General features: G+C 62.4%; 1 protein-coding gene across 20 annotated transcripts in view; it reads left to right on the top strand.

The window, feature by feature from the left end:
• Positions 1 to 7100: 7100 nt before the first annotated feature.
• The window catches only part of IGSF9B (immunoglobulin superfamily member 9B), a 69784-nt gene continuing 53829 nt past the window's right edge, over positions 7101 to 23055 (top strand). For 17 of the 20 annotated variants that reach the window (XR_013924006.1, XR_013924007.1, XR_013924008.1 and 14 more), the window contains exons 1-7: positions 7101 to 7969; positions 15549 to 15746; positions 16846 to 16992; positions 18483 to 18634; positions 19793 to 19910; positions 20738 to 20879; positions 20988 to 21133. Coding sequence is in view for 12 of the 20 variants with exons in the window: in XM_080366529.1 (XP_080222655.1) it covers positions 7906 to 7969; positions 15549 to 15746; positions 16846 to 16992; positions 18483 to 18634; positions 19793 to 19910; positions 20738 to 20879; positions 20988 to 21133 (967 nt within the window). In the remaining 8 variants the exon portion in view is untranslated. The other 3 variants (XM_080366530.1, XM_080366527.1, XM_080366525.1) reach the window with 3 other exon arrangements.

The following is a 23055-nucleotide window of genomic DNA, read 5'->3' as shown; positions in this document are numbered from 1 at the left end:
TGGAGGGGCCTTCATGGTCCTCCTGCCCGAGCTGGGAGCTGGTGGCTCACGAGAATGATGCAGGAGTGGGTGAGCATCCCGGGGGGCTTGCTTTTGGGGATGGGGGAGAGTCAGCATCCCCTGGAGCTGTGCCACCTTTCCAGGGGAGTAAGACGTGCTCCCCGGGACTGATTGCACATTTGTCCCCAAAGTGGTCTGACTCGCTGCCTAATCATCTTCCCCGGCAGCCCTCTGAATGCAGGGCTGATTGCTGCCTGGCGGGGAGGGAGCTGGGGAGAGGGGGGAGCCGACTGGGGCCAAGCACAGCTGCAGGGAAGTGATGGCAGCAGCCGCCGCGCTGCTCCCCGTCCAGGCTGGCTCACTGGGGGGGGGGGGGGGGGGGTGTTCAGCAACGAGCTGAGGACTAGCCAACTCGTCTCTCTAGTTTGTGCCAGTCTGGGTTGAAGGAATGGTCTCAGGAGTGGTGTGTCCCATTGGAGCAGGGTCCTCATGCCCCCAGAGGGGCCCTGGGGGGCTGTCACTTCTCCCTGTGGTGGTGACTGCCTCCTGGTCCCTGGGAGTGCCATGGCAGGGCTGTAAAGGGTGACCTGGGGGGTCCCTGGATCTGCAGACTCATTCACTGCATTCGTGATTTCTGGCCGGTGACTTGCTCCCCACGGCTGCAGTGTCACCTGGTCATTGCACCTTCGCCCCCCAGGTCTCTCCTGACCTATGGAAGGCTTCGGGCTGTTGGGGCGATGCCCTGAGCTGTGGGGGCACAAGGTGCTGAGCCCGGAGCTTCCAGCAGGACTGAGCCACCAGCCCTGGGCTGCATGCTGTGGGGCAGCAGGGGAAACAGGCACACCGTGTTTCCTGAGCCCTTCATTGTGGCATCTGGGCTGCGGCTGGAGGGGACCCACGCAAGAGCTGTGGCCTCTTTTCGCTCTGCCTGGGCTCAGGTGCGTGTGCAGGAGCAGAGAGCTCGGAGGGCTGTGGCCTCCAGCATCCCTGTTACAGGTTCTCTGCTCCTCAGGTGGTTGTTTTTTGTGGGAGGTGACGGCAGGGGCTTGGCTGGAGGGGCACGGCTGGTCCCCCCCTAGCTCTGCCCGCTCCATGTAGCCCCCTCACTTGTTCCCCACAGCTCGGTTTCTGGGGGCTGCTTGGCATGGCCGTGGGGAAAGTGGGGATGGTCTCCAGCTACCTGGTCCTCGGGGGCTGCCCTGAGACCCGGCTGAGCCCCCACCTGGGATGCTCGGTTTGAGGGAGGGGAAGCACAGTGGCTGGCGCAGCTTGGGCAGGGAGGTGCGTGGCTGCGGCCCCCCACAGCCGCCGTCTGCTCCCCTCCGAACAAAGGCGGCTCTGAGCCTCCCTTGCCTCTTGGCACGTTACAAGAGAGCCCTTCTCTCCGGCAGCAAAAGCCCTTTCCAAGCCTGGCCCCCACTTCCCCGGGCGGGCTGCAGTCTCCTTCGCTGTCCTCCGCCAGCCCTGCCTGGGTGGCTGGAGCCCAGCCTGGCACCTGCCTGCCCGTCCCCTTCCCGGGGTGCTGCGGGCTCCAGCTGTGCTGGGGTCCCCAACATGCTTGTCCCCTCGTAGACCAGCACATGCCCTTGTTGCTTGGATTTTTTGGGGGGCAACGCTTGCATGGCAGAGGGTCCTGCAGCCCGGTGCTCCCTGCCTGGCTCCGGCAAGGGTTCTTGGGGATACACTGTGTGCGTGGGGGGGCTCAGCGTGCTAGTCAGCCCCCACAATTAGGGGTGCCTGCTGGCCTGGCAGCAGCCATGCAGGGCTGCGGTGGGCTCCGGCCGTGGGCACCGGGGAGCCCAGCACACCCAGCTGCAGCAGGGAACAGGGAAGGGGGAAGAGCTCCTGCCACTGGTAATTACCGGCAAGGTTGATGCCACATGATGCAGGGACGTCAGCAGAGTGTGTCACAGCTGATGACACGCTGCATGTGCAGGGGCTGGAAAGGATGCCAGGGCGAGAGGTTGGAGCACCGGGACAGCAGCGTCTGCCTCACGGTGCTGAGCCAGCCTCACTGCCCGACCTTCAGTGAGTCACCTCTCCTCCCCGGGGCTGCCACAGCACGGTTGAAGTGGCCCATCCCACCCCTCTCCCTCCGGGGGCTCAGCTCTCTGGCTGCTGCCCAAGCCCCGTGCCTCAGTTTCCCCACGGTGCAGGGGAGGCGGTAGGTGAGCAGCTGCCGTGGGGCTGTGCCCCCCCCCCCTCCCCCCCCCAGGAGAGATGCATTCTCCGGGCTTTTTGGGGATGTGTGAGGGGAAGCCAAGGCAAAGTGTCGTTACTCATGGGGATGACAGCGCCGATGACAAGTCCCCCAGCCCCCAGGAGCACGTGCTGTGCCCATGTTCCCTGCACGGGGAGGTGTGTTCCCAGTGCCAGAGAGGCCCAGTGAGTAATGGGGTGGGCGGCAGTGCCAGGGTGCCGTGGGGGGGTGGGAGCAGCAGCACGGTGCTGCTGGGCTGCAGTTGGTGGCACCGAGCAGAGCACTCTCTGGCATCCTTTTAGGGCTGGGGGGGGACGACTGCTGCCAGGGGGGGACGTGCCCCACCGTTGGGCAATAGAATGAGGGGTTACAGCACCAGCGTCGGGACAGTCCGCCTCGTGCTAAGGATGAAACGGGTCCCAGGGGAGGCTGGTGGTGCCTTGCTGCCCCTTTCTTGGGGGAGCAAACCCCGGCCCATGGTGTCTGGAGGTGGCTGCTGTGAGTCTGGGGTCTCCCACTGCACCTGCCCCAGCCAAGGTGCCGTGGAGCAGTGCCATGAGGCTGAGCCCCACAGAGCCGGTGCCGGGATTGGGATGCCCTGCACCTCTGAGAGATGTATTTTGGCTGGAGAAGTAGTTGACGAGATAAGGATGGGGTATCGCGTTACCGAGTCGGATGCTTCTTTGAGGTTAATAAGACAAGACAGACAATTGCTGCTGCTTGATCCAGGGAGTGCTGTGTGAGTGAGTCTATTAGTGGGCTGATGAGTAATCAGCTACGTTGGAGACCTGCTAACAGGAGGAAAAAGTTGTTAATGTGACTCAACTGACCCCTCTCAGCAGAAGTTAGTGTGTCTTTTCTGAAATACCACAGGTGGATTGTTCCACGACTTGGATGTGGAGCCGGGAAGGCATGGCACTATATTCCTCCTTGCTTGCCAGCCGGAGTCACGCGCCGGTGATGAGCCACCGATGATGGGAGAGGGGACAGGGAGGGAATGAGTCTAACCCCAGCTTGGCGTGAGCCGAGCCCATCTGCCTGCTCATCCTTCAGTGACTCCGTCGAGGGGTTTTTACGGTCGCTCCTGTGGCAGGCTGGCTGCGCACACAGCGACACTGCAGGCTGGCTCAGCATTCCCATGCTCAGCTCCCGCGTTTTCGGGGTTCCTGTGTGTCCCTGCCCCAAAGCCATCTTCCTCACCACGGTGGCAGGGATGGGGAGGGCTCCCTTCTCCCGGTCCCTTCGCGGAGCGGGGAGGAGGTGACAGCTGGGTGATGTGGGATGCCGTGAGACACCGAGTCCCACTTTCTGAATGTGGGCCGTTGCCTCCCGAAGTGCAGGAGGCAGCTCTCCCAGGAGATCAGGTGTTGTGAGACTCGTGACTCCACCATGCAAATGCTGGAGGCTGTGAATAATCATGTACTTGTGCAGGGAGACTCAGCCCCGTGTGGGTTGGAGCGTCCCGCAGCCGGGCAGGAGGCAGCCGAGTCCGGATCTCCTGCTCTCCTGGCCGGGTCACCGGCAGCGAGGAGCTAGGAGGAGAGCAGCACCCCAGGAAGACCCGTTTTTGGGTCAACCCCTTTCCAGCAGCAAGTATTTTTGCTGCCCTGTGTGAAGGCTGAACCAGAACGCTGCAGCTCTGAGTGCTGAAAATCCCCGAATTCCCAGCCTGTACTTGTAGCTCATTCCTGCTTCTGTTGTGCCGATATCCAGACTTAAACCTCTGTCCCTGCTTCCAAGAGCCAAGTCCCAGGGAGCTGGCAGCAGCTTGACTGGGGCAGCATCTCTCCCAAACAACCACACGAAGGATGGGGAGAGCCGCATCCCCTGAGCCTCTTGTTCCTGTGCTAATCTGAGGACTCCTGCCTCATCTGTCAGAGTTTAAAAAAAAAAAAAAAAAACACCAAAAAGCAATGGCATTTTTATCCTTCTTGTTAGGCAGAGTGGTAAATTTATCGCTGGGCAGTTGTCAAGTGACTCAGCTGTGCCTGGAAGGCTGTGCTCTCTATGGCTGCACCATGGGGCAGAGGGCAAGGGTAGTTGCACCGAGCCATGGTCTGCAATGATTCCCACCCCCACCCCCCCTTTCTGTCCCTTTTTGAGCTGGGGGTGCCACAGGGATCCCCGGATCAGCATCACGAAAGATGGATACAGCTCAGGCCAGCGAAACACTGCTCCTCCTTGGAAAGTGGAAGGATTGACCTGCGGGGTGGGAAGGTGCCGGCTCCAGGGCTGCCTGCATCCCATGGGAGCTGCATCGCTGTGCCCTGCGGGGACAGGGATGGGTCGGGGAGTTGTGTGTGTCTGGGGCGTGCGTGGCTTATCCAGCTCTGGCCCATTCCCTGGCAGCTCCTGTTTCAGCATGGAAGGCTGCCTGCCTGCCTCCCACGTGATGGGCAGGAGGTGGCCGTGGCCGAGGACCTGGGTGCTCCTCGCCTTGCCGTGCCGCCTGCTGCCTTCACCCGCTCCCGGCTCTGCCACCGCAGACTGACGTGAAAGTACACGGAGTGCCCTGTTCATGTAAATAAACCCAGCTATAAATAGAGAGGGAGAGAAGTGTGAAAACAGTGGGGAATGGATTTCATAAAACCAGCAAATTAGTCTGGAGAAACAAGGGTGTGAACCAGCAGCCTTGCTCCAACTTGAGCCCAGATTTCCAGTTTCTGGAGGGATGCTGGGGGGGCCCTGTGCTGTGCTTGGCTTGGGATGAATGCGCCGGGAGCGGGGCTGGGTCCTCCCCATCTACCATGGGCTCCCAGTGCCTCCTGGCTTGGCTTGTGTTGGTGTAGGTGGCATCAACACCCTTCTTTTTTTTTTTTTTTTTTCCCCCTCTGAACTTGTGGAAGAGCCCGCTAAAGACATGAAGATGATCTGGCTGGTAACATGGACCAGGATATATTGCCTCTGCCCAGATGGGCGAGGATGGATGGAGCTCTGCCAGCCCTGGGCTTGCTCCCTCGCGGGCAGTAGGTGATGGCTGGGATCTTTTGGGTGCTTTGAAGCCAGCAGGACCGGAGCGGGGAGGGTGCTGGCCAAAGGGTTCTGCCCTCCCGGGCTACTGCAAACCTGACTTTCAGGAAACAGGCTGGACCACCCCGATGCGGAAAGCAGCTTAAACCCCGGCGCAGGGGCCATCCTTGGCTCTGCCAGCCTCGCCAACCCACCTCGCAGATTTGCAAGCTTTCACTTTGGGCCTCAGGACCGAGTGCTGAGTCAGACTTTTATGAGGTCTTGGATTCTGCTAGGGAAGCAAACTGCCCGGGAGCTGGCGTGAGCTGGGGCTGGGCAGGGGGATGCTCTCCTTCATCCCCGTGCTGCCCACCGGCTCTCACCTCATGCCCGGGGCTGTGCCAATGCCTGACCCCCAAGAAGCGTAATAGCGGGCAGAAGGTGCGGGATGCTCCTCAAACACCCTCTGCAAGGATTGGGGGTTTGCCTCTTCCTGGGAGGCGCGTGGGCGGAGGTGGGGAGGTCTGCAGCTGCTCAGACCTCGCAGTGGGGAGCTCACCCAACGGTGCGGGCAAGGGGAAGATGGTGAGCGCTGGGGACAAAATGGTGTGCCACTCTCTCCGCGCAAGCCTGTCCCCTCCCGGGCTGCCTGTCATCTCGGGGGAAGTGCAGTGGCCCATTTCTCCTGCTGGCATGCTCCTCGGGGAGCGAGCCCAGCTGTTTCCCCATCTGGCATCACCGGAGGTGTTTGCAGGGAGGAGAGGTGGGCTGGGATGGGAGAGCACAGGGGGACTCTCTGTTTTCCACCTCTTCTCCATTGGAGTGACCCCAATTCTCTCTTCAAATGGAGGGGTGTGCCCAGCAGGGCACGCAGCAGGGACAGGGTGACGGGGAACTGTCACAGGGTGCAGGGACGGGGGCAAGCAGAGTGGAGTGGGAGCAGGGGAAGGTGACACAGGTGGTGCAGGGAGGCAGGAGGGGGTGGTACAGCTGGTGCAAGGGGTGGCAGTGGCACCAAGCCAGCGCTGGATGTGAGGTGGCAGGTGAGTATGACACCAGGCTGTGGCAGGTGGTGAGGAGGTGACTGAGAGTTGCATGGTCCTGGCAGAGATGAAAGCAAGCTGGTGCAGGGGGCAGGTGGCACGGCTGATGCAGGGTGGTGGGGTGATGATCCTGAACCTCTGCTGGGGGCACGGATGGTGGCGGGGATGCTACCCCGAGCTGATGCCTGAATGAAACTTTGATGTACAAGGTCACAGTGTCACCAAGCAGGTGACAAGCGTGTCACCCCAAGGTGGTGCAGGGTGGCAGGGACAGATGGCACAGCTGATGTTGGTTGGGGTGGTGCGGAGCTGGTGCAGGGGGCAGGTGGGTCAGCCCATGGTAGGGAGGTGAGTGACCCTGCGAGGGTGCAAAGTGGCATTGGCATGTCAGAGGGGTGGCATGTGGCAGCAGGGACAGGTGGTAGAGGTGGGGACTGGGACCTCCCATCCACTGTGCCAGGCAGGTGGCACATCTGGGGACAGGAAGGTGACGCTGAGCCGGTGCAGGGGCACATCTGGGGACAGGGAGGTGACGCTGCGCAGGTGCAGGGGCACATCTGGGGACAGGGAGGTGACGCTGCACAGGTGCAGGGGCACATCTGGGGACAGGGAGGTGACACTTAACCGGTGCAGAGGAACATCTGGGGACAGGGAGGTGACGCTGCGCAGGTGCAGGGGTACATCTGGGGACAGGGAGGTGACACTTAGCCGGCACAGGGGCACATCTGGGGACAGGAACGTGACGCTGCGCAGGTGCAGGGGCACATCTGGGGACAGGGAGGTGACGCTGCACAGGTGCAGGGGCACATCTGGGGACAGGAACGTGACACTTAGCCGGCGCAGAGGAACATCTGGGGACAGGGAGGTGACGCTGCGCAGGTGCAGGGGTACATCTGGGGACAGGGAGGTGACACTTAGCCGGCGCAGGGGCACATCTGGGGACAGGGAGGTGACGCTGCACAGGTGCAGGGCACATCTGGGGACAGGGAGGTGACACTTAGCCGGCGCAGGGGCACATCTGGGGACAGGGAGGTGACGCTGCGCAGGTGCAGGGGCACATCTGGGGACAGGAAGGTGACACTTAGCCGGCGCAGGGGCACATCTGGGGACAGGGAGGTGACGCTGCACAGGTGCAGGCGCACATCTGGGGACAGGGAGGTGACGCTGAGCCGGCGCAGGGGCACATCTGGAGGCCGGGTGGAGCCGCTGCAGCAGGGCGGGTGGCAGAGCCGGCCGGGAGGTGACCGGCCGGCGGAGGTGACCCCAAGCCGCGCCGCGCCGAGCCGAGCCGCGCCGCGCCGATCCGGCGCACCGCCCGCCGCTCCCGGCAGTGCGCATGATACTGCGGCGCAGGGGCCCCGTGCGCGCCAACCCACCTTGAAACGGGCCCGGGCCGCTCCGCCGGCCAATCACCGCCCACTCCGCCGGGGCGCGGCCAATGGGCGGCGGGCGGGGGCGGCACCGAGCCGCTAAAGGGCGCAGGCTAGGCTGCACCCCACACCGTGCGGCGGAGGGCAGGTGCGGCGCGGCGGCGGCATGGGCGCGGGCATGGGCGCAGCGGCGGCGGGCGGCGGCCGGCCCTAAGCCGCCCCTCCGGCCCGGCCAGCCCCGCGACGGCCCGGGGAGCCGTGCCCCGGCCCGGCCAGCCCTGCCCCGCCCCGGCCGGGCCGCCCGGCGGGCGGAAGATGCTGCGCACCGGAGGCCGGTAGTACTATGATTTGGTATGTGGCCGCTTTGGTAGCAAGTGTGCTCGGTGCCCGCGGGCTGCCCGTGCAAGGTGAGTGGGGGGCCGCGGGGGTCGCAACAGGGTTGGGTGGGGGGGTCCTCCGGGCTCGGCGGGGCGGCGGCGGGGCTCCCCTGCGTGCAGAGCATCCCCCCCCCCGCTGCCGGTGTCCGGGACGTGCATGCCGCGGGCGGGGGGCGTGCGGCGCGGGGCTGGCGGCGGGAGGGGGCCGGGGGGGGCGGTGCGCTGCGGCTCCGGAGGGGCTTGTGCCGGGGCTGGGGGGGGGGGGGGCTGAGCGCTGCCCGTGGCCCCGGGGGGGCTGCAGCCAGGCGCCCGCTGTGTCTTTATTCCCTGCTGCAGGGGGAATAGAAAAAAAAACCAAAGGGAAATACATGCTAATAAAAAGATAAGGTAATAAATAATAATAATAATAAATTAGGCTAATAAATAATAATACTAAAAAGCCGCATCTTCCCCAGGCGCGCAGCGGTTTTTGCAGTGACCTCCCAAAGGGCAGCGGCTGCGACTCGGGAAGTTGGGGAGGCAGGAGCTGGTGCGGGAGGCTGGGCAATTCCCTCGGGAACAGGCAGCCGGTGCCGGCCCTGGCGGGGGGCACGCCTGGGGCCTGGGGGTGGCCAGGTGTCCCTTGCTCCCCGATGTCACCCCCCGGGGCTGGGGGAAGCAGCGAGGGATGCAGGCGGCGTTTGCCCTTCCCTGCAAGGGTAGCCCGGCTGGGCAAGGAGAACTGCAGGAGGGATTCGGTGCCTTCCCTGCAGCTCCTCGGCTGTGCCCGTGTCCTCCTGGCTGTGGGTTTGGGGGTGACTTTGCCCCCCTCCACCCCCTTCCTGCTGCCTGGATGGGGGGCTACCCTCTTGCCCCTCACCACTGCAGGCTGGCTGCTGTGCCGGGGTAAACTGAGGCACAGGGTTGTCCAAGGTCAGGAGGGAGACAGCAGCAGGGAATAACCCTGATTTTCCTATTCTGGCTTCTTTTCCTTCAGCTGCCAGTCCCCTCCCTCCCCCCCAGCCATCCCTGCAGGTAGGGGGGGGGCTGCCTGCCGCTGCTGCAGCACCCGCTCCCATCTCTGCTGCTGGTACCTCGCCGGGCACAGGGTGGTCCCTTCCCAGGAGCTGCTCCCTGGGTGTCCCCGAGCCCTACCCGTGGGGACACGGTGGTACGGTGGCTGCCGGCAGCGAGCGATGCCTGGCTGGCAGCCACCACCGCTCCCCTCCCCGGGGCGTGGGGGAGCACCGCCTCAGAGGGAGGGGGCACCTCGGCAGCCCCCCCCCCCCCCCCATCACAGCGTTTCTCAAGTGTGTGGGGTCACATCTGCACCCTGCTATGGTCCCTTGGCATCCCTGCCTGGTAGCCGGCTCCTCAGAGGTGAGGGGGGCCAGGATGAGGCTGCTTTTTTTTTGAGGGGGGGGCCCCCTCTTGCTGCTCAGCCGCAGCTGGCCGCTGCCTGCCTGAAATGCATCCTGCGGCGTGGCGAGGCGGTGGTTTGCAGCAGCGGTTTGTAGAGGGGTCTTCTGCCCGGGAGGGGAGCAGAGCAGCAAGCTCAGCGTCTTGGGAACTTGGAAATACCCTAGAGCCACTGGGATGGGGCTCCGGAATTGATGCCAGGGTGGGTGGGTGCCGGGAAGCCCAGGCGCGGGGGTGCTGCGCGTACGGAGCAGCGCGTACGTGATGAATGAGTGCGCCGTGAGTAATGCGTGGGTGGGCGCCGGGCGAGGGGGCGCTGCGGCTTGCGGGGGGGGTGGGGGGTGGTGTGGTGTGTGATGCTGCGTGGGGATGGGGAGCCCCGGCTGCTGCAGCCCCTCGGTCACAGCGCTGGCCTCCCCTGGTGGGGGGTGGTGGGTGGTGTCACCCCACATCGCTTGGGGACAGGGCTTTGGAGCGGGGCAGGGGCTCGCCATGTGTGATGGCCTCGCCGGGGATTTTCCCCTTGCTGTGGCCTTCCTCCCACCTCCTTCTTCCTTGCCGAGCTGGGCTCCGATGCCACGGCGCAGGCCCTGGGCAGCCTCTGGCCTGGCCTGGCTCTCTGAGGGCTTTCCAGGCGTTAATCGGCTCAGAGAGGGAAGGAGGGTGCATTATCCCTCTTACGGTGTGGGGGAGTAGAGCCCGGGACGTGACCGCGACGGGAGTGGGTGTTGGAGGAGGGATCCGGCCTCCTGGCGTTCCCGGTGACGCTGAGGGGCTTTTCCTCCCTCTCCCACGAGCGTGACGTGGCATCACACGGTGACCGGGGATGCTTGTGGATCCAGCAGGCGCGGTTTGCAGAGGGAGGACTTGGTTTTGCCAGCCCCGGGCGAGGGCTCCCATCGAAGCGGTTTGCCCCGACACCGCGGCAGGTGACGCTGGCGGTGTTGACCTTGGCCGATCGGAGCAGCTCGCTGTGCTGGTGCTGCGTTCCCTACTCACTCCCAGCACGGAGCTGTTGCATGCAAGAGCCGGTGCCTCTTCGGTGGTGGAGGGGTTTGGACCAGCAGCTGCCCGGGCTTGGCACATGCGGCTTTGGCCCCGCTCTCCTCTGGCAAGGGGATGGTTTGGCATTGGGAGCAGCCAAAGAGTTGGCCCAACTCCCTTTTCCATCCTTCCCTGGAGGATTTCTGCTCCTCCGGACCTGTTGGGAGCGCGCATGGCAGGGAGGGATGCGTGTGTCCCAGTCATTGACTTGGCTTGCCGGAGGGCTTTTGCGGTGATGCTTTCCTGCCTCGGTTGCCTTTTGACTTGGAAGATGCTTCGGTGGTGATGGGTGGACCCTGCAAGTTCCTCTCCGCGGACCTGTGGCAGGATGGGCTAGCTCCCGTTCGCCTCCCATCCTCTGTCTTGGAGGTCACGGCTTCAGGCTGGAAGAGCAGCCCTGCAGATGGGTGAGCAGCAGGTCCAGCTCTGTGCCGTGCCGATGGAAAAGTCCTTCCCTCTCCATTCCCCTGCGGTAGGCATCTCCGGAGCTGGGGGCCCTGAGCGACCAGCTGGCCTTCGGGAAAACGACTCCCTTCCTCCTGCTTCACGATGGAGAGGCTGGCGTTGGTGGGAGGGCTGCCTGAGCCAGGAACAGCGTGATTCAGGAGCTGCTGGCGGGCAGCTCGGAGTGCTGCCTGCATCCCAGTTGCCAGTCGGAAGGCTGTGAAGGCATCGGGGTGGTACATGCCACTTCTTGGGGAAGGCGATGCGGGCAGCCTGCTCCTGGCTGCTGGTGCCATGTGGGTCTGGATGCGCTGGGCTGGGGGGCACAGCATCCTGGTAGTGCTCTCCAGGTCCAGGACCCCCCTTCCCCGCCCCCCCCTCCTCCGGAGCCGTTTTGGCTCCAGCTTCCCCCCACTGCAGCTGCTCGCTCGGCCCCGTGGTGCATGGAGGGGGCTCATGGGGAGCGTGCAGGGAGCTGCTGGTTGTTGCTGGGAGATGATGGCTCCTGTGAGGTGTCTGCTGTGTGGCACATGGAGATGCTCTATGCCAGGCTGGTGGCATTTAGAGGGAGTGGGGCACCAGGGACACCCTGATGGGAGTGGGGTGACCATGGGGAAGTAGTTTTCTGGCATGCTTCATGTCTGTGCCCCTGTGAGCACTGACCTGTGCTAGCACACATGCTTGCTGAGCTGCCACCCAGTCGGGCATGGTCCCACCTGTGTCATTTTGGGGAGTGGGGACCCACCGTGGTGGGCAGGGGGATGCTGTGGGGCAGCAGCCCAGCCAGGCTTGCTCTCCTGGGGGTGCCAGGGCAGCTGCCTGCCTGTGGGGGGGGTGGTGGTGGAGGTCCCCAGGACACCCCTTGTCCCCAGGGATGGGTTTCAAAGTCACCATCTCGCCGTGAACAAGGCGCCGAGCCACCCCTCGCAGCTAATCCTGCTCCTCCGCTGGCCCTGCATGACCTTGAGGCATGTCACTTGACCTGCGCGTTGCCCTCCATCCATCTGGAAAATCGGGTTTAAAACGCAGTAATTGCGCTGAAAGCCCAGATGCTGCTTTCCAGCTGGGGGAGGGGGTGAGGACTGTTCTCCCGGTCCCAGGGGCTTCCCCTCTGCCAGGGGACAGGCAGATGCTCTCGGGGGGCTGCGGGTACCCCTTTAGCAGCCCAGGTCCCTGCAGCAAGTAGTCCCCGTCCCCCACCCTGGGCTGCGATCGCTGCCCACCTTGTTTTGTGGCTGCGGCTGCCTGCTCCCCTTCCCTGCTGGCCTCCATATGCCATGCTGGTGGCCTTGTCCTCGGAGATCCCAGCCGTATCCTGCCTCCGCCGATGTGAGCGGGATGTGTCAGAGCAGATCTCGTCTCCACTCGGCAGGGAGGAGAGGTCCACAAGCTCAGGGCCTTGCACCCGCTTCCTCAGCCCTCCCCATGGGGGGACGGGGATGGGGGAGCGCGGGGGGTTGGGGGGAGCCTTGCAAGCAGACAGTGGTGCCTCTGTGCCTGTTAGCAGGCTGCAGGGTGATGGTGGGTCAGGATGGGATCCCCCTTCTGACCCTGGGGCATGGGTGCCCGCTGTGCCGGGCAGGACAGCTTTCCCGGGCGTTACATCATTTGGAACCTGCTCTGCTCCGGCCACGTCCAGACCACGAAGCATCTGCAGGGAAGGGTCCCGCTTCAGCGAGTGCACCCGAGGTGCTGGATACCACCAGCTTCACTGAGTCCTGTGTTGCTTTACGTCTCCCCTCTTGGGATGGGAGGAACTGGATGCCCGCAGCCGGGCGAGGGTCTTCCCAGCCTTGTCATTGCCGTCGCGGGGAGCCCGGCGTTGGCACAGTCTCTACGCAGCAGCAGCCTTCCCTCCTCTCCCTTTGGGATGCTGTTCAACTCCACCTCCGCATCTTGTATTCTTGCCTCCTGGCACACAGCGTGCTTTTATTTTTCCTGGATCTGCTTGGATGATGAAGCCTGTTGATTACTTGTTTTTCTTTACGAGGCATCCCCCAGCTTTGTGCAAGCTCCCGCACCAAGGGGGATTTGGGGTTCGCATCGCTGATGTTGACCCTATTTCCAACCTGCAGGTTAAGCCTTGAAACCCCTCTGAACTTGGCTGGGAAAATCAAGTGGGTTTAAAAATACCCTGTCTGTTTGTGCTCTGTTTCTTCTGGCGTCTGCGGGTTGTTTTCAAGCGTTTCCCCACAAATGTGGGGGTGAGAAATGCTTCTTTAAATGGAGAGCTGCGGTCTCCATTGCTTGCATGCCTTCAGCGGCCAGGACTGGGAAGGAAAACCTGGTTGGGGCTGGGAAGTTGGGGAGAGCGAAGGTGGGGTCTCCAAAACATCTCCCCACTGCTTTCCTGCCGCCTGTGGAAGCCAGGACAGGAGGGCATGGGGGCCGGTGGCAGCGTGGGTGGCAGCTGGGGAGAGCCGGGGGCCGGTTAGCCGCCGTGGCTGCCAGTCGGCCATGCGCGTGGGGAGGTGATGCTCAGCCATGCGTACAATTCCCCACCGGCCTTGCGATCAGACACCGGCGCTGCGAGCTGCCGGGGCTGACCTATTTTCCTACACCCGGGCAGCCCTGGCCAGGCGTGGGTCCGGCAGAGTGGCTGGCTCGTCACCACCCTGGGGACGTCACCCACTGGTTTGCTGGGGAGCCAGGCGGGGTGTAGGTCTGCGAGTGTGACTCCCCAGCACCCGTCCCTGGGACATCTGGGTGTGCTTCTCCAGCTGGGCAAGCGTCAGCATCCCAGGCTCCGTTTGGCATTGAGGAGCTGAAAACCAAGACCCGCCTTAGTACCCCAGGAGCTGGTGGGCTGGGGCAGGCAGGGGGCTCGGGGAGGGGCTGGGTGCTGCCCCCTCCATCCTCTGCTGCTGGTGGGAAGCAAGAACATCCTTTGAAGGCGGTGAGGTGCTGGGGACACACTCGCTCGGGCAAGGCGGGTGGGGAAGCGCGCGTCCTTGGATGCTCTTGAGCAGCACGTGACAGCTGCTGTCCCTGATCGGCGCAGGAGGGCTGTGGGCAGGGAGGGGGGTTCCCAGCCCCGCAGCACAGCCCCACTGGATGAGCACAGCAGGGTTGGGACAGGTCCTCGCGGTTTTTTGCCGGGGTGGCAGGGGAGGGGTGACACACCATCCCTGCTGACAGGGTGCGAACGCCTGAGCTCATTGGCGATGCAGTGATAACGAGGGATGGAGAGGTGCAAGTGTGTTGTCAGGGCGGTGCAAAGTGGGGGGGTAGGAGCTGGGGGTGTGTGTGCATGCACATTGCACGTGTGTGCAGATGGCACGTGTGTGTGCAGCAATTCCCCCTGCCTGGATGGGGTCCAGGCAGGTACGTGGCCATGCAGGACCCCCATAGCGGGGCCGGGTGCCAGCAGCGGGCGTGCAATGCAGCGTCTGCTCCTTGCAGATGGTTCGCAGCTTTGCACCCCAGCATCGCCCTTCCCCCTTGCCCCCAGGCAGCCCTCCAGCCCTCCCCGTCAAGCAGCCACCAGCCAGCCCCGTGCCTGCCTCTCTGGCCGTGTGGAGCCCGAGGATGCCTGGCTGGTCATCTGGCTGTGCTTCTCTACAGTGTCAGGGGAGGGGGGTTTGGCTACGGCCAGGGCTGCTGGCCCTTTCCTATGGGGTCACTGGGCTGGCGAGCCCGTTGGGGTGTCACAGCGCGGGCCTCTTGCCGGTACACACTTGTGCCGGAGCCAAAAATAGCCGGTGATGCTGGGCTCGCGGCGGGGAAGCGGTGATGTCACCCGCCGCCAATCACCGGCGGCCCCGAAGAGCAGCGCGGAGGAGTGGGAACGTGCTTCCCCGAGCATCCCTCTCCCAGCATCCCTCCCCGAGCATCCCTCTCCCAGCATCCCCCCGGAGCAGGCGGTGGCTGCGTGTGCCAGGAAAAGAGGGGCTTTTTGATGGGATGGGAGATGTGAGGCTGAAGCCTGCGCCTGCGTTTTTGGGGACTTCCCCCCACCCTGGGTTTCCCTCTCCCTTTCTGAAAGCTGTGCTGAGGATGCAGCTTTGCTGCTGATGGCGAGAGCAGGATGACGCCAGGCTGCAGCTGAGCAGGGAGGCGCAGCCAGGGTGGAGCAGCGCCTTCGTCTGAGACCAAAGCCCTGTTTAATCACCCCAGCCAGGGCCGGGCGGGAGGAGCAGGGTGCCAGACTTGATGCACAGGTCGCAGCCGGGTTTCAGGCCTGGGGCTCTCAGGGATGCCTGAGGATGAGGATGGGCTGCCCTTGGGTGGGACGGCTCCTGTGGGAAAGCCAGACCCCAGGCTGGCACACCAGAGCTGCGGGCTGGTGGTCGTGCTCGCCAGAGACTGTGGGGGCACAAGCAGGGCTGTAAAAGCAGCCTTCTCCCTGTGCCAGGGATGCCGGGCAGCCCTGATGGCACTGCTAGGTGGGGAGCCACACTGGGCATGCTGCACTGAGAGCAGGGGGTCTCCAAGACCCCTACAAGGGCTCTGGGCACCACCCTTGTCCTGGTGTGGAGGGCAGCGGCCATCCCCAAGCAGTGGGGGCTGGTGGCCGCTGTCCTGAGTCTTGGGGTGGCCCTGGAGCTGAGTGGAGGGGCTTGAGGATTTCCCCTTGGTTTTGGGGCAGGGGAGACCCTGGGGCTGTCCTTGGTGGGGGCAGGCATCGCCTCTGCTGTGGGTCTCCCAGGGGTCCTGGTCCTCCGACTAACACCGGGGTCCGGTGGCGGGATCAGCCACGGTTTCTTCCTTCGCCCCCTTGCAGGTGCCCTCGGCTCGAGGGAGGAGCCCGAGTTTGTGACCGCTCGCGCTGGCGAGAGCGTGATCCTGGGATGCGACGTGATCCACCCGCTCACAGGGCAGCCCCCTCCCTATGTCGTGGAGTGGTTCAAGTTTGGCGTCCCCATCCCCATCTTCATCAAGTTTGGGTTTTACCCTCCCCATGTCGACCCAGAGTATGCCGGTGAGTCTGGGGGGTGCGGGTGTATGAGGGGGGGTGCATGCCGGGTCCCAGCTGCTGGCACAGCCTGGGATGCATGGTTCTGCTCCATCCGCTCCTCCGTCGGAAACCACGCAGGCTTTGCCTCTCGTTGCTCGCTTTCCAACCAGTTGGTTTTAATTAAGCAGCAGTGCTAGGAAGCCAGCTGGGCTGCGTGGGACGGGAGCAAGCGAGGCAGAGAAACCCAGGGTGATGCGTGTGGCGGCGGTGGCTGCTGCCGCTGCTGCGCTCTGGAGCAGCTGTGAGCTTCTGGAGGGATGGTGGGGATGGAGCCAGGGCCACGTGCTGGGTAGAGGTGGCAGGTTGGAGCTGCAGAGCCCGTGTGGCTGGTGGCCAGCATGCCACCTGTCCCATGTGGCCAGTGACCTCTGGTGAGGTCTCTGAGCTGGGGACCAGCCCTGAGGAGGTTGGTGTGGTGGATCAGACCCATTTCAATATGCCATTCCCTGTCGTGGGGACCTTCCCTGGGTCTTGCCCTGCTTCCAGGGTCTGCGGGGCTTCCTCTGCCCAGATTCTTCCCCTGAGGAGTGCTGTGGCGGGGAGGATGGCAGCAGCCGAGCCTGGGCTGAGCCTTGCTAAACTCAGCTCATGAATGAGAGATGCCAGATCCTGGTGGCCACTGTGCTGGGGCAGAGATTGGGGATGCTTTGATGCTGGTCCAGTTTCCTGGGCTGTGCACAGGGTCAGCTCAGGGCCATTCTGCTTTTTGGGAGGCTCCCAGGCCAGGAAAAGCTTTGGGGCACGCTTGCTTGCCGGCTGTACCGCCGCCAGCCCCTGGCTGGGAGCAGAAGGCCGGTGTCGCTGTGGGCAGACACCGCTCGAGGCACCTTGCCTGGCTGCGGCAGCTTGCTCTGCCCTCCTGAGACGGGCAAGCGCATGGCTGGCTGGCTACAACCGGCCGCACCGGACCCAAATCTGGGAAAAATGGGAGACTGTCCCGTCCCAGCGCTGCTGCAGCTGCTTGGTACCCGCAGCGGGCTGGAGCATCCCTCGCAGCGATGCACTGGGGGGGCCGGTGCAGCACTGGGGGGCCACGGTGCTGACGGCTGTGCTCTCCCCCCAGGCCGGGCCAGCCTGCACGACAAAGCCTCCCTGCGCATTGAGCAGGTCCGCTCTGAGGACCAGGGCTGGTACGAGTGCAAAGTGCTCATGCTGGACCAGCAGTACGACACCTTCCACAACGGCAGCTGGGTCCATCTCACGGTCAACGGTGAGCTGGGCAGGGCGGGCGGGGGGCTGTGGCATCGCCGGGGGGTCACCTGCTGTGCTGAAACGGGTTTCCCTTTTGATTTCTGGTGGGCGCAGGACCTCGATGCTATCTGCGCCTCGCAGACAAGCAAGCCCGAAGCCATCCAGGCTGACTGTGCTCCAGCTGGGGCGTGACTTGGAAAGGGACAAACTTTTCTTAGGGATTCTGCAGTTTTAATTACGGGGAGCTTGTTTAAAGGAGAGACATCAAGAAACGGGGTTGGGAACGCATCTCCTCTTAACAAACAGATCAGAAAATCAAATCTTTGTCTTCCAGAAATTGAGATTTACTCAAATTACTTCTTCATTTTATTAAGGCTGCATATTAAACTAATTAGCAAATTGTCATTCTCCACATCAGGAGAGGTCTTTATTTTTAGCCCAGCAGCAGGGCTGTGCCTCTCCTGCTGCAGTGGGGTGGCTGGAGAGGAGATGTGGGCACCGGCAGCTCCTTGCTGGTCTTGCCTGACCTTGAGCAATTAATTTAACCTTTCGGGGGGGAAGGCTGGGCTGCGCGTGGAGCAGAGCCACCTAATTGAGCCCAATTAGCGAGCGGGAGCTTTGCAAGCGGGGCCGTGCAGCACAGCAGCCCTGTCCCTACCTGCCTGCCTTCCTCCTGGCTGCTAATGAGCTCGAAGGGCTTGGGGAGGAGGGCAAGGGGGAAGCGAGAGGAGGAGGATGGTGCCTGCTTCGCCTCCACCACGTGCCCAGATCCTGCAAAATGCCAGCCCAAGGGGCTGGAAGTGGCTGTCAGTGCCCCAGGTGCCCGGTCCCTACCTGGGCTCAACCCTCTTTGCAAAATGGGGCGCTTTTGGGGGTTTATGCAGCACGGGGCATGCAGGGGCTTAATAACAAAATAATAACCATAATCCTCCCACCATGAGGAACTGCTTTCAGGGGGAAGGCTGTGGCTTTCCCCCGGTGCATTACAACGCTTCATTTTTCTTAGGGGAAAATAGAAATAATTCGGGGAGCAACAAAATATATTTATTTTTTTTTTCCCCGAGCAGATTAAATTGCCAACCTGTCTTCCTCTAAAGTGGGCTTTAACAACTGCTGGTAATTAGGGGCGGGCTGTAATCCTGCCAGCCTCTTTAATCAGGAAGGAGCCTTTCGATCTGCACTGCGGTGTTTTCCCATGTTTTGACAATAGCAAGTTAATGTGCGGGGGGGGGGGGGGGGGGGGATGGGGGATGTGGTGCCGTGCCCTGGAGCTTTGGGGGGCAGAGGGGACAGGACCAGGGTGTGATGTGGCAGGGAGGGGCTGCCTTTGGTGGGTATCCCCAGGGACACCCACCATCTCCCCTCTCATCCCCCTGCGCCTTTGGGGTGATCCCAGCCCCACCGTGGGGATGTGCAGTGTGTCCCCTGTTTGTAGGGCAGCCCCCCCCCACACACACACAGTGGCCAGGGGTGAAACGGGGGGTCACAGTGGTGTCCCCTGTCCCGCAGCTCCCCCCACCTTCACGGAGACGCCGCCGCAGTACGTAGAGGCGAAGGAGGGCAGCAGCGTCACCTTGACCTGCATGGCGTTCGGGAACCCCAAGCCCATCGTCACCTGGCTGAAAGAGGGAGACCTTTTGGGTGCCAATGGCAAGTACCAGGTAGGTGGGTGGGTGGTGGGGGCTGGCAGAGGCTGCCCGGGGGCTCCCGGTCACCCGGCCGGCGGCGATGGTACTGATGGGACCACGGCGGCGGCAGCTCTGCCGTGCCTGGAGCCGGGCGTGCTTTCTCAGCACTTCTCGCTGAGATGCCCGTTCCCCACCGCATCTCTTCTGAGCAGCAGCTTCTAACGCTGCCCACCCTTGGGCGCGGGGTACCGACCCCCCCGGGCGTTCAGGGCAGCCCTGTTCCCGCACCCGAGCTGCTCCCTGGGGACTCTTGTCCTGGGGGCCAGCTGCTGTGCTGGCTCCTGGAGATGGGGTGGGGGCTGGAACCGGGGGATGCGGTGTCCCCGGGCAGGGACGGATGCAGGGGGTGGGGGTTTAGGTAGGGAGGATTTCCCACCCCTCCCCTCCCCCAGCCTCCAGGACCCTCTTTGTATCCCAGAGGCTCCTGGGCAGAGATTCCCCCCTGAGCTGTAATTGGTAAATCAGGCATTGGAATCGGCGCAGGCACTAATGAGAGTAATTAGGAATCATTTGTTACTAATTGAAATAGAAGGATGAAGCAGAATGAGGTGGGGGGGAAAGCCTGGCTGGGAGCAGGGCTCCCTGTGTGTGGGGGTGCTGCTACCCCGAGGGTGACTCTCCCTTGCCCATCCTTCCTCTGCTGCATCCCCGAGCCGCTCCGGCAGCTTTGTGGTGGCCCTGCAGGGAGGGCGGTGGCGGAGCTGGGCTCTCCCCTTCCCTCGTACCCTACCCCAGCAGTGAAGCTGGTCCCTTGGGAGCAGGGGATGCTCTGGCGAGGCATCCTGATCCTTGTGAAACACTGATGATGCCGGGGTGCTTGGTAGGAGCAGTTTGGAGTCTGCTGCCTGCCAGTCACTTCTGCGGGAGATGAATACATTGCGAGGGTTATTTATTTATTTTATTTTTTTTTTTTTCCCTTCCCCTTGGCGTCAAGCAGCAACGCGTGTGTTGGTTTATTAATATCTGAAGTCTTGCAGAGCGGGGAAACCCGTTTCTCATCTGGCCCTAAAAGCTCTGGCAGCAATCCGTTGTGGGAAGCAGGGAGGGAGGGAGGATGCTGAGCTGGAGCTAGGGCGCAGCCCTCCTGGGGGTCCCTGCCCACGCTCCAGGGTCTTCCCTTGTCATCCCCAGGTGAGCGACGGGAGCCTTACGGTGCTCTCCGTCAGCCGGGAGGACAGGGGTGCCTACACCTGCCGGGCGTACAGCATCCAGGGGGAGGCTGTGCACACCACGCGCCTGCTCGTTCAAGGTGAGCTCTTCCAGCCCGGCTCCTCCTTGGCCACTGGCATCCCGAGGGGACTCCGAGGGGGTGACTCCGCGGAGCGCAGGGCTCCCCACAGTGCCACCCCCACAGTGACCCGCAAGCCTTGAGGGCTCAGCATCGTGCCGGCTGCCCCGTGGCCGTGGCTCCACATCCCATGCCAGAGGAATCCACTTAATTGGGGCACCGTGGTGAAGCGGCCGTGCAGATGAACAGCCAGGCCCCGACGGCAGCTTTTTTTTTTTTTCAGGAAGCGGGCAAAAGATTGAGGCTGTCACAAAGTGCCTTGTCAGATCGCAGTGATGCGTGGCAGGCCTCCCGCTCCTTGCTCCCTCTTTTATTAAATAAATCTTTAATTAGGTCAACAGCTACCGGTGGAGAGAGGAACACGAGGTGTCCTCTGCTCTGCTTTTGCCGCTGTGGCGAGCTGCGGATGCTCGCTGCCGGCTCCCGGCAGTTTGCTGCTTTTCCCCCTGGATTTTTCCCGCGGGTGATGCGATCCTGGAAAAGTGCTCGGGATGAAGGGAGGCATGAGATCACGTGCCCTGGGAGCAGCAGAGCTGTGCGATGCGGGTGCGGGGCCCCCTCTCCAAAGCTGCGGAGATCAGGGGAGGGGGTTGGGAAGAATGGGGCCCACCGTGCTCCTCGAGGTCAGCCCCTGTGCCCTGTGGTCCCGGGGGACTGGGGGCAGCTCTGCCCTGGAGCCCACCAGCAGCTCCCAGCCAACGATGCTGTGATGGAGCTGAACCTGAGCGACCTTTGTGGGGACAGCTGCACTGGTCGGTGGGGGTGACGCTTTCCTCTCCTCCCTCCAGGACCTCCCTTTATTGTTTCCCCTCCGGAGAACATCACGGTCAACATCTCCCAGGATGCGCTCTTCACCTGCCAAGCTGAGGCATACCCCGGGAACCTCACCTACCTGTGGTACTGGGAGGAGGAGAACGTCTACTTCAAGAAGTGAGTTTGCAGCTGACGAGGCAGCATGTCCTCCTCTTCCTCCTGCTCCCAGCAGGGTGGGCATTGCCCCCCGTCTCCCCGCCATCCTCATCCCCTCTTCTCCCACAGCGACCTGAAGTTGAGGGTGCGAATCCTGATTGACGGGACGCTGATCATTTTCCGTGTCAAGCCAGAAGATGCTGGAAAATACACCTGCATCCCCAGCAACAGCCTGGGCCGCTCGCCATCTGCCTCTGCCTACCTGACAGTGCAGTGTGAGTGTGGGCAGTGGGGCCCGATCCTGAGGGATGGGGCTGGGATTGATGATACCTGGCTCTGAGGTAGCCCCAGAGGCTCCGTGCTCCCCTTAGAATACTGGGAGGCTCGGGTTGATGGGACAGCAGCCGTTGGGTGAGCATGTGGTCATCCTCAGCAAAGGGCTGAGAGCATCCTACGTGTGCCTGTAGGGTACAGGCAGCAAGAAAGCAAAACAGCCTGAGCATCCTGGGCAGCACCGCTCCAGCAGGACCAGCATCCACCTTGGGTCCAAGTGGGTTTTGACTAAGTGGACATCTTCCCAGCCCTGCTGCCGACACGCTGTCCTCATCAGCTGTGTCGCGTTGGGCAGGGAAACACCAGATCGGGGCTCTCCATCTCTACTACCTGCTTGTGTTTTTTGGTATTTATTGTGAGGGCTTGTTCCCGCAGCACGGTTTTTCTGTGAGCTGGGTAGCTTTGCGTGTCAATTTTTCAGGCGGTAACTGATCTAAACAAGCGGAGGAGAAGGGGCTGTAGCAGGAGTGTCGCTTCCCACGCTTGTTCTCTTGGGCTCCCCAGGCGGTAATGGGTAGTGTGGCATTCGACAGTAATGGCCTCAATTGCTGCTGCTCGCAATTGCAATATTGCTCCGCTGTAAAAGACTGCGGTGGTTTTATTTTATAATGAAAGAGGCTTGAAGAGAGTGGGCTCGCAACTTGGGTTTTGAAGGCTGCCTTAGAGCTGCTGCCTGTAGAGCCGGTGCTGGGAAGTGGGAAGTCCCGGGGCGGCGGGGAGCCCCGATGGGAAGGGCTGGTGGGTCCGATCGCTTCCCTGTTGGGGCTGGATGAAAGGGCAGGGGGACGGTGTGGCTGTGCCCAGGCAGAGGCGTGATGCAGGGCTTGGATGTGCCTGGCTTGGGAAAGCTGCAGCCTCAGGCCGTTACATCTGCCCTGCCGCTAATCCAGGACCACTTGTCAAGGCTGATAGCTGTTAAAAATAGCTCTAACGGCAGGAAAAACCCGTGTTTGGACAATCTGCTGTTCAGCTGGCCCCACAAGGCTTCAGCGCAAGGAGATGTGCTTGGCCTTTTGTGCTGCCAAACCCTGTTCCTCTGGAGCAAACCTTCTCAAAACTGACACCTGGGGAGGGGGGAGGCTGCCCACCCACCGAAGCAGCTGGCGAACGGGAACGTGGCTCTGGGTCATTAGTGAGCCGGGCTGGCCCCCAGCCAGTGACCTAGTAGTGAAAGGCTCGATCCCATTACCCTCTCTGGCGTTGCCAGAGCCCTTGATTACATTTCCTAAGAGGTGGAGTTAAGCAGAGGGGGGCAAAGCCCGCTCCATATGCGGCACTTGGCAATCTGGGTTACGGTGCCATTGCCGGGGGCGCACGGTTTTGGGGAGTGGCTGAGCTTATGCGTTTCAGCGGGGAGGGAGCCGAGCTCCCAAACTTGGTTGCTTTTGCTCCCAGAAAGCAATAAGGAGAGGGCACCTCTGCATCCTCCATCCCTTCCTCCCAAACACCTTACCTTTATGCCCGGCTTTGCGCTTTTGCATCAGCAGTGCAGGGATGCTGCACCCCAAAAAAATTGCCTTCATCCCTTAATGCAGCGTAAGCCCTGTCAGGATTTTCCCATAACCTCGCGCTGCCGGCGTCTAGACGAGATTGTAGAAATACTCGCTCTTCTTATTAAAAGTAACTTTTTTTTAAAAAGCTGCTTATTAAAGAAAGTCTAGATTCTCTCCAACCCACTCGCACTTAATTAAAAAGCTCTTAGAAGCACTGTTAATGACACATTCTAGACTGGAGGATTGCGAGACGCCTCTCTGCGTGGGTGGTGCAGCGCAGGGGGGGGGGTTAGGTACATATTTTAAGCTTTTTGCATCCTGTTGGAAAGGGTGGAGGTGGCTGATGCTCAACGCGACCCAGCCTCGATGAG

Source organism: Falco punctatus (assembly GCF_963210335.1).
Source record: "Falco punctatus genome assembly, chromosome: 16".
In the NCBI taxonomy this organism is placed as follows: Eukaryota; Metazoa; Chordata; class Aves; order Falconiformes; family Falconidae; genus Falco; species Falco punctatus.
This window is presented reverse-complemented; position numbering and strand designations above follow the sequence as displayed.